General features: G+C 43.2%; 1 protein-coding gene across 2 annotated transcripts in view; it reads right to left on the reverse strand.

The window, feature by feature from the left end:
* Positions 1 to 1,663: 1,663 nt before the first annotated feature.
* LOC146672993 (protein NLRC3-like) overlaps positions 1,664 to 17,478 on the reverse strand; it is a 37,604-nt gene continuing 21,789 nt past the window's right edge. The window contains exons 10-12 of one of the 2 annotated variants that reach the window (XM_085401442.1): positions 6,139 to 6,312; positions 2,951 to 2,997; positions 1,664 to 2,802 (exon numbers count right to left, since the gene is read on the reverse strand). In XM_085401442.1, coding sequence (XP_085257568.1) covers positions 2,273 to 2,802; positions 2,951 to 2,997; positions 6,139 to 6,312 — 751 coding nt within the window. In that variant the 3' untranslated portion in view covers positions 1,664 to 2,272. The remainder of the gene's footprint in view (positions 2,803 to 2,950; positions 2,998 to 6,138; positions 6,313 to 17,478) is intronic. The other variant, XM_085401441.1, reaches the window with a different exon arrangement.

Raw genomic sequence — 17,478 nt, forward strand, 5'->3', positions numbered from 1 at the left:
GCAATATGATCCAGAAACGTAAAGTTGCCTTTACGGATGTGTCTACGGATGTGTACAATGCTTGTGTTAAATTTGAAGATTTGACCGCGAAAGAGTCACCTGAGACCGAATGACCACATGACATGCCCACGTGATTTTCCGTGACTTTAATAATGAATGTTGGTTTTGTAACGGTTTTGTAACCAATGTAACGAATAAATTCTTTACAAATCCTACCATGTGAATTCATGGATTTTTTTTTTTCACATTCTGTCTCTCACAGTTGAAGTGTACCTCTGGTGCAAATTACTGACCTCTGTCATCATTTTAGGTGGGGGAACTTGCACAATCGGTGGCTGACTAAATACTTTTTTGCCCCACTGTATATGTTAGCAATAATATAGATATGTAAGTATATTACAGAAATGGGTCTATTATGGTCAAGGTAACTTTATTTATACCCATGGGCAAGGTAAATTTGCTTTACAGAAAAAATGACAGCATTTGGCATCCCTTTAAAAACACACATACCTAGTACAGATATAAACCTCACTGTGGCACATATATAGTAATTTTAATATTTCGAATCAAAAACAGTTCTTATTTAATTCAGTGACAGCAACGGGGACAAAGCTATTTTTATAACGCTTTGTCCTGCATCTCGGAAATAGAAACCTCCGTCCTGAGGGAAGAAGCTGAAATTCACCCCTTAGAGGATGGGAACCATTTTTAAGGATTGATAAAGCCATCCTCTGTACCTGCTCAGAGTACAGGGAGGCTAAACAAGACTGTGGCTCACCTATCAGACGACTGGACCATCTCACTATCTGATTCAGAGAGTTTTTCTCTGTGACAGAGGTCTGACCGAACCATGCCACCAAACAAAAGGATAAAACAGACTCGATAAAAGAACGAGAAAACAAAGTTAACATTTTTTGTCAATGTGGAAATGAGCAAGTTTCCTAAGGCAATAAAGGTGCTGGTGACCCTTTTTACAAACTGATTTGCAATTTTGATCAAAGTTCAGTTTTTCATTGATTATGGTCCAAAGATATTTATATGATTGTACTTGCTCTATTTTCTGACCTTTAATTAAAGTGACTCCGTGCCCATTTTGTTGTTTCCTAAAATCAACAACCATATCTTTTGTTTTAGATATGTTCAGCTGGAGATAAGACTCCTCCCACCACTGAACAAAGTCATCAATGACTGGGCCGTGGTTAGTTTCACCCTCTTTCAGTAAGCTGACAATAACAGAGTCATCTGCATATTTAATAATGACCCTGTTTTCATGTCTGCCCTGACACATATTTGTATAGAGAGTGAATAATAAGGGCGATAGGACGCAGCCTTGAGGAGAACCTGTGGAGGAGAACACTGGGTCAGACAGAACCCCATTTATTCTCACTCTTCGTGACCTGTCACTTAGAAAAACTAAAATCCAGCCCACCAGGTTTTTCCTGATTTCAAACTGTTCTAAAAGTCTTTTAATTAAAATATGGGGCTGTGTTGTATTAAAAGCCGAAGAAAAATCAATGAAAAGAAGTCTTGCAAAAGTCCCTTTACTCTCTACATGTTTAAGAATCAGATTTAGTAAAGTCAAAAGTGCGTCCTCCACTCCTCTGTTGGGCCTGTATGCAAACTGCATTGGATCCAGCTGACCTTCAGTCTCTTCATAATCACATTTCTGAGGATTTTTTCAAAGACTTTCATTACAACTGAAGTGAGGGCAACAGGCCTGAAGTCGTTTAGAATTTTTGGACGACTAGATTTAGGGACAGGAACCACGACTGCTTCTTTGCAAAGAGAGGGCACATGTTGTGTTTGCAAGGATTTATCAAAAATAGCCTGAAATATAGGACTGAGTTCATCAGCACAAGATTTAATTAGGCGGCCACTAATATTATCAGGACCCTGGCTCTTGTTCACATTGACTGTATGAAAGGCCTTTTTAACATCGCTGAGTTCAATGATAAAGTGCTGAGTATCTCTCAGTTTCTGTTTCAGTTCCCAAATATCCTCGCTAAAATCAGAAGAACTAAAACGAGCATAAAACATATTTAAAGCATTTGCAAAATCTCTGTCTGAATTAAAACCATCTAAAATGATCTGACTGCTGCTCTGGGGATTTTGAAACCCTGCTATGGTTTTCATACAAGTCCAGGCAGACCCAAAAATTTTTGCAGCAAATTTGCTTTCAAGAAGGTTTTTGTAGCTCTGTTTTGCTTTCAAGATCTCGATTCTCAGTTCCTTGGAGTGTTTCTCTAACAGGGTGACACTCTTTACACTCAACTCAGCACAGGGACACTGAGGAACCAAACCACAGTCCAAACCCAGGATAAAGAGGTTCAGTGAATGTGGTGTTGAAGGTGTGGAGGTGGATCAGAGTGTCAGAGGAGACTCTGTAGAAGGACAGAGTGCCAGCAGGAAAGTCCACATACACTGCCACTCTGTTAGACACAGAGGAGGAGGAGGAGGAGATGGATTCTGATGTCTGGTTATGATAGACGGAATCAGGACGACCATCATAGCATGAAAGACTCCAGGACTGATCATTCCATCCAAACGCACAGTAATCACTGTCTCCTTTCCATCCAATTCTTCTGTAACTCACTGATATAAAAACTCTTCCTCTCCACTCGACCTCCCAGTAACAGCGACCAGTCAGACCAGTTCTACACAGCAGCTGGTGACAGCCATCAAATCTGTCTGGATGATCAGGATATGACTGAACCTCCTGCACATGTGTCACCTTCCTGTTGTTGTCAGACAGTTGGAGTTTTGTGTTCACTGTGTTTGTGTCGATTGTGAGTTGGCAGGAATCTGATGGAGAGAACAAACACAATCCAGCTGCAGTTATTGATCCATCATCTGTTCATTGATTGACACTTTGATGATGACTCCTGACATGATGAAGATGGTTGAATGTGTGCTGCTTTGTTTTCATGAATCCCATTAAAAACACACTTACACTTCCTCAGACCTGGTGTCAACCATCGGACTCCAGCAGGCTCCACCCTGAAAGGAGGAGGGGGGTCAGAGCAGCACAGTCAGCATGCATACATGGACATTACATGGCTCTCATATACATACTGTTAGACATTGATAAAGGAACAGTCCAACATTTTCACAAATATACTTCAATCCATATGTGGATAAAACTGCTGATAAGTTGGATTGATCCTGTATCTGCCTGTACACAGCTGTATTGAATGAAATATGAATGATTCAAACTCTGACCTTCATTATCTTAATATTCCTCTTATGTTAAGCTGGGGAGGAAACTGGCCTGCATTTGCTGTCCACCAGAGCGTATCAACAACAAAAAACAGCTTGTGCATCAACATAGACTATTTCCACAGTGAAATTTGAGTTCTAAGCATGCCAGAAACTATACAGAAAAGCCAAAAATGACTTTAAAAACCACCAGTATAGGCTCATAAAGGCCCTAAAGAGAAAAAACTAAATTTTAAGTAAATGTAGCACCGGCTTCTGCACTATGAGCATCATGTTAGCAAAGGTAGGAGAGCCAAGCACGAAAGACGGCACCGCAGAAAACATTTTTTCGGCGAAAGTTATGTTCAAAAAAAGTGCCCCTCCGACAGCCAAACCCATCTGTTCTCTGATTGGATTGTTACATTTGTGATTGACATGACATTGACCAATCAGATGAGAGGAAGAAAAATAGGGTCAAGATTCGTACTTGTAACTTGCAGGGTTTTTTTTTTTGGCTAAGTCCACACACAAATCTTTTTTACACACACAAATCTTTTTTACACACACACACACACACACACATTCTTTTTACACATACAAAACTGATTTACAAGTACAAAATATTTATGACCACATTTTGAGCCCATAGTTTTCATTCAAAGACTTTATGGCTTTAATACCTGGTGGGCCGGTCTGTAGTCAAAATGCCCGATTTTCTGTCCCAGTCCAGCACTGCAGGTTAATACTGGCAGTGTCACCATGCCAGCTGACTGCATTTCATCATCAGCCAGTGTTGTTCTTGATCAATATTACCAAAGTTTACCATAAGGCAGCATAGAAAGTATTTACTTGCTTTCAGGTTTCATTCAAATGTTAGTCTTTTCATTCGTTTCCCCACTTTTTTCCTGTTTCAAAATCAAACACCAGTTTGTGAGAAGATTATCTTCTTTTTTTAATAGGCATTGGTTTTGCATTGGCTAATTTGCCAATTGTATGTTAAAAATGTTTTTGCCCAAAACATATGTGCACTACATGTCAGTAAAAATACTATGCAAATATTGATGTCCTTATCTGCTGAATAAACACTGACTGATAGTATCTCTTGTACTTTATCAACGCAGTATCTAAAAACTTTGCACCGTAGTGGTTAAAATCTCTTTCTAATAAGAGTTAAAAGCGCATTTGGTTATTAGGTTTATAGGGTTATTGAATTATGGTTAACAGTTGGTAGAATTGTTTTTAGCATTATCTGCCAATAACATCTGCCACCTTTCCAAATCTGTGCCCCTACCTGCCCCCCCCAACAAAAGTTTTCTAGACACGCCACTGTTAACGTTAGCTGTAAGTCACAACTAACCAAACAAGCTGGTTATGAAACTCTTTGGGAAGGTCAATGCCAGGGTGCTGGTGAGGAGAGTCCGTCCGTTAGTTGAACCTCGGATACAGGAGGAACAATGCAGTTTTCGTCCTGGTCGTGGAACACTGGATCAGCTCTTCATCATCTCAAGAATACTTTAGGGTACATAGGAGTTTAGAGAACTTGAAGAAGGTATTCGACCATGTCCCTTGGTGGGTCCTGTGGGAGGTGCTCCGGGAATATGGGGTGTCTGGCCCATCACTACGGGCCAGAATCCTTATACACCATTGTAAGAACTTGGTCTGCATAGCCGGCAATAAGTTGGACTTGTTCTTGGTGGGTGGTGGACTTTGCCAGAGCTTCCCTTTGTCATCAATTCTGTTCATAATTTTTATGGACAGAAATTCTAGGCTTCTAGGCTTAGCCAAGTGGGTGAGAAGCTCAGCCATTCGAGAAATGCTAAGAGTAGAGCCGCTGCTGATCTAGAGAAGGATGCCTCATCTAGAGATGACCTAGAGAAGGATGCCTCCTGGGGGCCTGAAGTTAAGGTTACTGGAAGTCAAGTCCCTTTGGATAAGTTAACTGATACCCTCGGTCTGCTTACTTCTCATCTTTCTCACACTATAAGGAATCTCAGAGTGTTTTAGATAGCTATTTTAAATTAGAGAAGCAAGCATCCACAGTAGTGAAAACCAGGTTACGCGAAATTGCCAATCAAAACCTTATCTTTCTCGAAGAGATCAAGAAACACAAATTCATGCCTTCATCACTTCTAGACTGGATTACTGAAATTCTCTCTATTTCTCTCCATTGCTCACAGTTAGTCCAAAATGCTGCTGCACGTCTTTATCGGGTGTTAGAATGCACACATCACTTTAGTTCTGGCTCCATGACAAATATCATATTAATTTTAATATTAGTTTACTTACTTTTAAAGTTACAAATAATATGGCACCCAGTTATTTAAGCCAACTCCTCAACATGGATGACCCCAAAAAAGCACTGATATTGTCTAACCAGATGTTCTTAGTACAACCAAGGTCTCAATTGAAGCATAGAGGAGATCTGGCATTCGCAGTAGTATCACTCAGACACTGGAATAATCTGCCAGAGGATATTTGACTTCAAAGTCTATTCAGTCTTTTAAATCACATCTTAATGCTCACTTTTTCACTTTGGCTTTTAATTCAAGTTCAGAAAGATCATTTCTAACCTTCACTAAAGCGGTTTCTATGAAAGCTGACTAAAACTCATAAGACCTTCCTCTCCAGAGGACTTGTTTGACAGCTACTCTTTCAAGACTTTTTGATATGAAAGGAAGGCTGGAGTTTAGCCTATAATTAGCTAAAACCACTGAGTCAAGAGATGGTAAATACATACAAGAGAATGATGGCCATGACAACCCAATGCCCAGTGAATATTTCATGCAGCAGAAACCCAAGAAAGAGAAGCAAGAGGAGGAACCATCATGTAAGGAGAGGCCCCTGCACGATATGTACCACTGGCAGATAGACACTTCCTCGCACATCCAGAAATCCTATCAGTGGTTGGATAAAACTGGACTGAAAAAGAGCACAGATCCATACCTGAGAGTGTCCAGTCTCCAGCCTAAATCCCTCAGACCAGCTGACAGCAGCTCCATTCCTGAGTTTCCTGGTTGATTGTAGCTCAGGTCCAGCTCTCTCAGATGGGAAGGGTTGGCACTCAGAGCTGATGCCAAACAAGTACAGCCTTCCTCTGTGATCAGACAGCCTGACAGACTACATACAAAAAAACAGCAACAATTCAATCTATTTGCATCCTTTCAATTGAATTAAGCAGCATATAAGTGATGATTCCCATCAGTCATCTCACGTTTCTTAAGAGTGTAAGGGAGCACCCTACAAATCGAGGTCACGATTCAACTTTCTAGGAGAGACTGCTGTTAAAAAAAAGGAAAAAAATATGTAGGTTCCACCTTTGGCTCGTACCATCACCAGGCAAATTGAAGATATAGCAGGGGACACTAAGACACAGTTGTTGAAGAGGTACATAATTCAGGTTAATGAGTCTACTGAAATTGACGGCTAATACTACTTGTATGTGCAAGACATATGTGTGCATGACAACATTTTTTTTTTGCGCTGTCACTACCAAGCAAAACCAGTGGTGTAGAACTATTCAAAATTCTGAATGGTTACATATCAGAAAAACTGGATTGGTTTCTCTTGGTCTGCATATACACAGAGAGCTGAGTGGAGTTTGCACTTGACTGCAAGTCTATGCACTGTCATTTACAGGGAAATTGTGATTATCCAAAAAATGTTACTTGAACCTAAAAACACAATAAACAGTGTCATTAAAGTCATTAACTACATCAAAGCGAATGCCCTAAACTCAGGTCTATTCAAGCGGCTTTGTGATGAGATGGATGCAAAGCACAAATGCCTTCTCTTACACACAGAAGTAAGATGGCTAACTAAAGGGAGATCCTTGGTCAGAATTTGAGTAATGAAAGCTTGTGCCGAGACTTATTCCAGGAAAAAAACTGTGATCCAAACCAAATTGTGAAGTATGGTTGACATAAGTGACAAACATTGCATGTTCTTGTCTCCCATTACTCCCGAATGGACTGGCTTCTTAGGTGGGAAACAAACAGCACTGACATACAAGAACAAAGCATACACAAAGGAGAAGGAAGAAAAAAATTGAGCATATGCACTATTGGATTGATGGAGCATGTTTTACAGATGAAATGGTGCCTCAGATCATAAAGACTCATAGATGAGTACAATTGATGCTAATAAGACAAGATAAGTGCTGCAGAAAAAAACATCAATCTGCTGAATTTATGTTTTTATTTTACCGCTGAATTCATTAACATCAAGAATAGATGGAGTGAAAATCATTATCATATCATCATTACATAATTCTGTGTGGTTTTCTCATTTTAGCTAATTTCAGCTCTAAAATATATACTACCAGCCAGGTTTGGACACACTTCATTTAATGTGTTTTCTTTATTTTTGTTACTTTCTATAATGTAGATAATAGCCATAATCAAACCTAGTGTAATAAGACTATCTATAATGATCAAAACAGCACAACAAAGAACTCAGAACAGAAGTATTGAATCCTCTTCTTTTTATTCTTTTACTGGACAGAGAAAATGCGGAGTGAGAGTATGCAAAGTATGTATAATTATTTTATTCAATCATTACTTTCCGGAAAGGGATGTGCACGAGGCTAAGCCACTTGCAGATCTGAAGCATTAAGCTGGATGTGTATAACATAGTCAGTTATACGTCACACACAGTTTCGATCAAAACAACTTCTGCGCTTCACTCTGCCTACTTCCTCTTTTCTGTCTGCATCCTGTTCCTTTGCAGCTCTGCACAAAGCGTTCTGCACAGTTTCCTGTCTCACTCAGCAATCTATGACCTTTCACATACTGTATGACTGAAAGATGGCCTGCTTTAGTATACTGGCCTACATAAAACAATATAATCAGAAAATAAGCACTAAGAATATATATTTATTTCCTAACAGAAGCCATAATATAAAATACAAAAGACTCAAAACTGCTGGGTCACAAGGACCCAGAACAGTGACACCTAGGGTGTTGCCTAGGGATGGGTATCGAAACCCGGTTCTTGTTGAGAACCGGTTCCCACTGTTTCAATTCCCTGGAATTGTTTGCCGTTTTTGCAAATGATTCCCTTATCGATTCCAGTCGCCCAGTAGTGGTTTTAGATACGGGCGACACAGGCAGTTGCCCGGGGCGGCATCATGGTGGGGGGTGGGATCACAGGCATTGGCATTGGCAAAAAAAAAAAATGCTCGTACTCATGCTGCCCCAATGTCAGCCAGCGCATATTGGGAATGGCATAGGCACCAATCGGTTTTCTATCGCCCATTTATTCACTGCAAACCGTTTTATTCTCCGCGGGAGTTTGCTTCATTCATCCTGGCCGCTGTTTACATCCCGCCAGACGCGGATGCGCAGGCAGCTCAGTGCGCACTCGCGGAGCAGATACTGCACATGGAGCGGACATTCCCGGACTCTCTCATCATTGCTCTTGGGGACTTTAACAAAGCCAATCTGAGCCATGAGCTTCCGAAATATAAGCAGTATATTAAATGCCCGACCAGAGAGGAGAGGACATTAGACCACTGCTACAGCACGATCAGCGGGGCCTATCGCGCGGTGCCCCGCGCTTCACTCGGACTTTCTGACCACGTCATGATCCACCTAATCCCCGCGTACAGACAGAGGCTGAAGCTCTCCAAACCTGTCGTGAGGACTAAAAAACTGTGGAGCAACGAGGCTGTGGAGGAGCTTCGCACATGTTTGGAGTCTACAGACTGGGACACAATGAAGGCTGCTTCTAACAGCTTGGACGAGTTTACGGACACTGTCACCTCCTATATCCACTTCTGTGAGGACAGCATTGTGCCATCACGCACCAGGGTGAGTTATAACAATGACAAACCCTGGTTTACTCCTAAACTCAAAAAGCTGTGGCTGGAAAAGAGAAAGGCGTTCAGAAGCGGAGACAGGGACTGCTACAGAGAGGCCAAGTACAGGTTCACTAAAGAAGTGGACATTGCTAAACATCAGCACTCTGAGAAGATGCAGCAGCAGATCTCAGAGAATGACTCGGCCTCTGTGTGGAAAGGTTTTAGGAATATCACAAACTACAAGCCTAAAACCCCCCACTCCACTGATGACTTGCTCTTAGCCAACACCCTCAACGACTTCTACTGCCGTTTTGACGAGCCATCAGGCAGCCTTCACACCTCCAACGGCCCCAACAATAGAGGCACTTTGGACACTCATTCCCCCACCTCTCCCCCCTCCATAGAGCCATCACCACCTTCAAACTGTTCACCTACAACACCCCCCTCCTCACCCCACACAAAAGAGGATTTCACACCACCTCCTCCCACCACAACTCTTCATATTCATGAAGCAGATGGGAAGAAGCAGTTTAAGAGTCTGAATGCTCGAAAAGCTCCCGGCCCAGACGGTGTGTCTCCTGCCACCCTCAGACACTGTGCAAACGAGCTGGCCCCAGTGTTTTCTGGCATCTTCAACTCCTCACTGCAGGCATGTCATGTGCCTGCCTGCTTCAAGTCCTCTACCATAATCCCTGTCCCCAAGAAACCTAGGATCACTGGACTAAATGACTATAGACCCGTGGCTCTGACATCTGTGGTCATGAAGTCATTTGAGCGCCTGGTTCTCTCCCATCTCAAGACCCTCACGGCCCCCCTCCTGGACCCCCTGCAGTTTGCATACAGAGCCAACAGGTCTGTAGATGACGCCATCAACATGGCCCTACACTTCATCCTGCAGCATCTGGACTCCCCAGGAACCTACGCCAGGATCCTGTTTGTGGACTTCAGCTCTGCCTTCAACACCATCCTTCCAGACCATCTCCGAGGCAAGCTTTCCCAGATGAATGTGCCTGATCCCATCTGCCGGTGGATCACTGACTTCCTGACGGACAGGAAGCAGCATGTGAGGCTGGGAAAGAATGTCTCGGACTCCCGGACCATCAGCACCGGCTCCCCTCAGGGCTGTGTTCTTTCTCCTCTGCTCTTCTCCCTGTACACCAACTGCTGCACCTCCACCCACCAGTCTGTCAAGATAATAAAGTTTGCAGATGACACCACCGTTATTGGGCTCATCTCGGACGGGGATGAGTCTGCCTACAGGAGGGAGGTTGAACGTCTGGTGTCCTGGTGCAGCCACAACAACCTGGTGCTGAATGCCCAGAAGACAGTGGAGATTATTGTGGACTTCAGGAAGCACACAGCTCCACTCCCCCCCATCATCCTGACTGACACCCCCATCACCTCTGTGGACTCATTCCGCTTCCTGGGTACCACCATCACCCAGGACCTGAAGTGGGAGCCCACCATCACCTCCGTCATCAAGAAAGCCCAGCAGAGGATGTACTTCCTGAGGCAGCTGAAGAAATTCAACCTGCCAACACGGACGATGATGCAATTCTACACTGCAATCATCGAGTCCATCCTCACCTCCTCAATCACCGTGTGGTACGCTGGAGCCACTATCAGGGACAAACAGAGACTGCAGCGTGTTGTGCGCTCTGCTGAGAAGGTGATTGGCTGCAGACTCCCATCTCTGCAGGACCTGTACACCTCCAGGACACTGCGGCGTGCAGCTCGGATCTCAGCTGACCCTTCTCACCCTGGACACAGTCTGTTTGACCTGCTCCCCTCAGGCAGGAGGCTCCGGTCCATTCGCACCAGAACCTCTCGCCATAAGAACAGTTTCTTCCCCTCTGCTGTTGGACACATGAACAATAACCATATGACTGTTCCCACCACTAACACATGACCCTACGCTGTGTTCACTGCATCATTCCATGTTTAGCACTGATCACCACCTGCACTCATGTATATATCTTTCTACGTAGCACTTTTAATTCTTATTCTCATGTATATATCTCATGTATATCTCATGCATATATCTTTCTACGTAGCACTTTTAATTCTTATTCTTACTTTTATTTTTTCATGTCTATTTAAGCGCAATTTATGACAGTATGTTTGCACTGAAGCACCGCAGCAATTTCCTAATGTTGTAAACCTGCTCAACATTTGGCAATAAAACCCTTTCTGATTCTGATTCTGATTCTGATTTGCTGGGAGTAAGGGCGCCCTCCGTTTGCGAGGTGTGCCCAGGGAGGAGAGGGCGGGGCGGCGGGGGATTCTCTGACCGGCTGGAGCAGCATCTAATAACCAACTCGCAAAATAAAACAAAATAAAAAACAAACCAACAAAAACACCAGACATCATGATACAGACTTATAATTTGCACCGATGTTTTTCCAAAATTCTATACACGAAAGGTGAGCACGAGAGCCCTCGGTGCGCCTGCTCGCTGCTGAAGTCAAAGTAAACTTTATTGTCATCTCCGCTACATACAGTCCAGTATATAGAGAGAGGAGACGACGAGGCTCCAGTTAGAGCAGTGCAAGTAAACAAACAATATATATAAGAAGAGTAAGAAAACAAATATACACTTTAGGACTCGGGGGTAAAGGGATCAATAACAATTTAAATTTTAAAGTTTGATGATTTAAAGTCTCACACACAACCCGTCGAAAGGGGAGGGGGCCCTACTGCTTCCAAATAGAGCACATTTCATTCATAATGATGTAAATCCAAGCCCATTATGTATTCATGATTTGAATCCTGGGTTGTGTGAAATCTCAGAAATGCACCCTAGACAAAGTGAATCTGTGAACTAAGGTGTAGGTGTGTTAGATTATGTTGTGGTGATCCTCAGGATGAAGGATTGGTGTTCATACTGGAGTGCAAAATTAAAACCAATGGAAGATGGACAAGAAAAGTTCAAAGCCATCAGGTGCTCGGTTTAGAAAAAAGAGAAAAGAAGAGGAGGAGAAACGAGCAAAAGATACAGATAAGCAGATGTGTCATTGGATAATGGCAGGTCATCCTGAAACAATCAGAATCAGAATACTTTATTAATCCCTAAGGAAATAATGTGGGTTACAGTTGCTCCAAGAAGAAATGGTAAAAATAGCAACAGTAACAGACTAAACTCCAAACAATACATTATGTTAGAGAGGGAGTGTTCGCCCAGGGCACCAAACAGACTAGGACCGCCACTGCAGTCGTCCCGAATGACGTCACCACGTTGCGTTGGCTGAAACGCTCAAAAGTTTGGTTATACTTTACAAGAGCGGATGACAACAGTGCAACTTGCAATACTTGAAAAGTAGATGTTTCATTTAAGGGAGGAAACATTACAAATATGCAAAACCATTTGCTCACAAAACACGTGATAACCTTAAATGAATGTCGTGTTTTTAATTCCGCTCCGGACTCGTGAATCTCAACCCAGCAGCAGCGGTAACGTTTGCACGTCCTCTCCCGTTAATGCGGCAGGTAAATAATCAACTAACAGTGCATATTATGTTAGCGCAATCTGCCTTATTACAAGACCTGCCATTACTGTGCATTTAGTGACCATGATGAGAGAGAGTCTGGCTCAGACTTTGGCAATTCTCGCTGCAGTCTACCGGTAGCGTCTCCTTTCAAGCCAGGATAGACGAATGTCACCGAGCAGTTTGTGGTCAAAGCCTTGCACCCGTTTGCCACAGCCAATGCCCCCGATTTTCGGTAAGTGAATGTGTTTAATTGTAGGCAGGGACATTACTGGATATTCTTGTGTAATTGCTATAGAATCATTTATGTTATACTTTGTTATTGCTACAGACGAATATTTATTTTATTATTTTACATTTACAATTTTTTTTCCCGGGGTCCCTGTGACACCCCATTGAAGAGCTGTAGGCTGCGGATCTCTTAAGATCTCACTGCTGGGTTTGTAAGGCCATGTTACTCCTAAATTTCTATCTTGTTCAAAGAGAAGATAAAAAACAAAGTTCTAAGCTAATCAAACTTAGTGTTCTCCTTTTTTAAAAAGAATCGATAAGAGAATCGATAAGAGAATCGATATAGAATCGAATCGTTAAACAGAATCGAAAATGGAATCGGAATCGTGAAAATCTTATCAATACCCATCCCTAGTGTTGCCTGGTGTGGTATACCCCAGCTTCTATGGCTCGTGTGCTCAGAGCTTGTTCCTGTGTGGCGATAACTGGTGCCTCTGTGCTGTGTTTAGTCCAGCCACTGGTAGGATTTCTGGATGTCAGCAATCTCCTTGATCTGCCAATTGTACATACCGTGCAGTGCCTTGTCCTTACAGGATTTTCCTCCTCTTCCTCATCTTTTTTGGTTTCTGTTGCCTGAGGTATTCAATGAGCACGTTGTCAGTTGGGGCCATTCTCCCGATGTACTCATTTTTTTTTTTGCCTCATCCTGGACTGTGGTGCTGACACTCACCAGTCCCTGGCCTTGTTCCTTCTGCTTAATGTACAGCCTAAGGGTGCTGCATTTGGTGTGAAACCCTCCATGCATGGTCAGGAGCTTTCTTGTCTTGATGTCAGTGGCTTTTATCTCCTCCTTTGGCCATCTTATTATCCCAGCAGGGTATCTGATAACGAGCAGGAAGTAGGTGTTGATAGTCTGGATCTTGTTCTTACCGTTCAGCTGACTATTCAGGACTTGCCAGGACCCTCTGCAGCTACTTGTTGGTTACCGTTTTTCTAGCAGCCTCTTCATGGTTCCCATTTGCCTTGTAACTGTTGTCTATGTCTGCAATGTCGCTTAGTGGTAGTTTGATCCCTTTAGTTCCCACTACTTTCCCCCTCTTTGTTACCACTGACTACACTGATGTCTGACAGGAGCTTCCACGTGGTATTACGGCAGGTTATTGATTGGTAGTTGGATGGGACCAGTCCCTTCTTTGGTCCTTGAGGATCGGGACTGTCTGGCCTTTGGTTAGCCATTCTGGATGTCTCCCATCGACTAGCAGCTATGTAAGTGAAATTGGCACCCCCACCTTCTTCAAATCCAACAAAAGTGGTATCAAACGTTTGTGCTACGTTTGTGCTGGTTTGTGCTGCAAAAAATTTCGTTTGTGCTACTATCATTTTAAAGATTTTAATAAAATTTTCTAGAGGTCATCAGAGGTCAACCAGCCCCCCCCCCACATTAATTAAGTCAAACAAAATGGGTGTCAATCAACTGTGCTACGTTTGTGCTGGTTTGTGCTGCTAAAATTGTTGTTGCTTGTTTTAAAGATATTAATGAAAATGTAAAGGTCAAAAGGTCAACCAGCCCCCCTACATTACCCAAATCAAACAAGATTGATGTCAAACGTTTGTGCTACGTTTGTGCTGGTTTGTGCTGCTAAAATTGTTGTTTGTGCTGCTTGTTTTAAAGATATTAATGAAAATGTAAAGGTCAAAAGGTCAACCAGCCCCCCTACATTACCCAAATCAAACAAGATTGATGTCAAACGTTTGTGCTACGTTTGTGCTGGTTTGTGCTGCAAAAAGTTTCGTTTGTGCTGCTATCATTTTAAAGATATTAATAAAAATTTCTAAAGGTCATCAGAGGTCAACCAGCCCCCCCTCCCCCCCCACATTAATGGAATCAAACAAAATTGATGTCAATCAGTTGTGCTATGTTTGTGCTGGTTTGTGCTGCAAAACATTTTGTGTGTGCCGCGATCATTTTAAAAATATTAATAAAATAACGTCTGGATGCGTGCTTAATCATCCAGGTACTGTAAGTAAATCCCAAAAGGTTGATTCTTTTCATCTGGACATTTTCGGTTAGAGAAACGTTTCGTCACTCATCCAAGTGACTTCTTCAGTCTCAGCTGACTGCAGGTTTCCCCAACCTTATAAACAGTACATTTGCATAGTGAAGGAAACTAGCGCCACTGAATGAACAATGTGTTGGGGGGTTAGTTCCATGATTGTTAGTATGCAAATTCTTATGACCATTGATCAATGACAACTAATCAAAGCCTACTGATCAATGGCCATGAGTACCATTCACAGAAAGTGGGGATTGGCTACAATCACAGCATTGTAAGATGGCGAAAGATGTACCCTTGGGCCCCCCTTCTCGATTCAGAGATGGTCAGCATCCTGACAGCCCAATGGACGAAGCTGTCTCTCAGTCTGCGTGTTCTGGCCCGGAGGCTCTTCAGTATCCTTCCTGATGGCCGCAAACTGAAGATGCTGTTGAAGGGATGAGTGGAGTCACCTGTAATGGAGAGGACCTTCCAGATGAGGCAGGTGCAGTAGATCTCCTGGGGAGGGAGGCAAGAGAGGTCCCCACAATGCTCTCGGTTGCTCTCACTACCCGTTGTCATTTTTTCCTGCCGAACCCAGTGCAGGAGTCATACCACACAGTGATGCAGCTGGTGACGATACTCTCAACTGTGCCTCTGTAAAAGGTGCTCATAATGGGGGTTGAATCTCTTGTGCTTCTCAGTTTGCAGAGGAAGTAGAGTTGCTGTTGGTCTTCTCCACATTCAGGGACAGGTTGTTGTTGCTGTACCACTCTGCCAGATGGTTAACTTCACCCCTGTAGTAGATCTCATCGTGGGTCAGCAGAGTGAAGAGAAGGGGGCTCAACACACATCCCTGGGGAGCCCCCGTATTTAGTGTTCTTGGGCTGGAGGTGTTGCTGCCAACCCGTACTGTATGCTGTCTTCCTGTCAAGAAACCTAGCAGCCCGTTATACAGCAAGGTGCTGATCCCCAGCAGATCCAGTTTGTGAATGAGTTGCTGTGGAATGATGATGCTGAAGGCTGAACTGAAGTCTATGAACAGCACTCTGACATATGAGTCTCTAGTGTTCAGATGTGTGAGGGCTGAGTGAGGGGCAGTTGAAATTCCATCATCAGTTGAGCGTTTTGACCGATATGGGAACTCAAATGGATCCAGGTTGGGGGAAAGTGGTAATTTGATTTGATGCATGACTAACCGTTCAAAGCACTTAACTTAATAATGATGGAGGTGAGTTTGACAGAACGGTAGTCCTTAAAGCAGGAGGTAGATGACTTCGTGGGTTCAGTAATGATGGTGGAGGCTTTGAGGCATGTGGGAACGACGGCCTGACCCTAGTGATGTGTTAAAGATGTCTGTGAAGACATTTGTGAGTTCCACAGCATAGTCCGTCAGTGCTCGTCCAAGGATGTTATCAGGATCTGGAGCTTTGAGTGTATTGATTTTGGCAAGGGATCTCCACACACTGTAGAGTGGGCTTGTAGTCTGTGATGGTTTGTATTCCTTGCCACTGCCTCCAAGTATTTCTGCTGTCGCTGAAGCTTTGCTGTAGTTGATGTCACGTGACAGGTTTGCCCTTGCTGTTCTTAGACTCACCTAATTCCCGGCTCTGAAGGCTTGCATTTTTCAACCTTAGGAGCATTTAAACCTGACCTGTGAGCCATGGTTTCTGATTGGCCCGGACAGTGATAGTCCTGGTCTCTGTGATATCATCAATGCATTTTGGGATGTAGGCAGTAACAGTTTCTGTATATTCCTGAAAGTCTGTGGTGTTGTCGTGTGTGGCGGCCTGTGGTGGAAAAGCAGTCTTGCAGTGCCTCTGAGGACCCTTCTGGCCACACCTGTACCTGCTTACGAACTGGTTTGGTGACTTTGACCAGGGGCCTGTGGGAACCCATGGCACACCTAGGTTTCTGCCTGTACTGACCCTTATGCAAAATAGGTGGAATTAAGACACAATTCCAAAAGCAAACACAACTGATCAGTGCTGAGACTGGTCCTGTTGCTGAGGTTGGGGTGATCCTGTAATCTCTTATGAACTACCTCCAACACTTCTATAACTGGGATTCAAGTGAAGACAGATGTAACATCTCTCTCTCACTGTACATGTACTGTTTATAAAATTAGGGAAACATAACCCGCACAAACAAAATAATTTGCAGGACAAATGTTTGACATCAATTTTGTTCGATTTGAAGAAGGTAGGGGGGGCAACTTCACTCACGGGTGTTTATAAGGTTGGGGAAACCTGCAGTCAGCTGAGACTGAAGAAGTCACTTGGATGAGTGACGAAACGTTTCTCTAACTGAAAATGTCCAGATGAACAGAATCAACCTTTTGGGATTTACTTACCTGGATGATTAAGCACGCATCAAGACGTTATTTTATTAAAAATTTTAAAATGTTAGCAGCACAAACAAAAATTTTTGCAGCACAGACATCAATTTTGTTTGATTCCATTAATGTAGTTGGCTGGTTGACCTCTGATGACCTCTAGAAATTTTTATTAATATCCAAACGTAGCACAAACGTTTGATACCACTTTTGTTGGATTTGAAGAAGGTGGGGGGCCAACTTCACTCACATCTAGCAGCTGGTTCATTTGTGCTGCGAGATCCTCATGGAGTGCAGTCACCTTCTTCAGCCAGGTGTGAACCATGTCAGGTCTGATGCTGTCCAATTCTTGATACTGGAGACTAGTGATGTGCGATACCACTGATTTTCTTTCCGATCCAA

This window comes from Rhamphochromis longiceps, linkage group LG3 (assembly GCF_057381845.1).
Source record: "Rhamphochromis longiceps isolate RC_006_pf linkage group LG3, R_longiceps_female_GT1.1, whole genome shotgun sequence".
NCBI lineage: Eukaryota > Metazoa > Chordata > Actinopteri > Cichliformes > Cichlidae > Rhamphochromis > Rhamphochromis longiceps.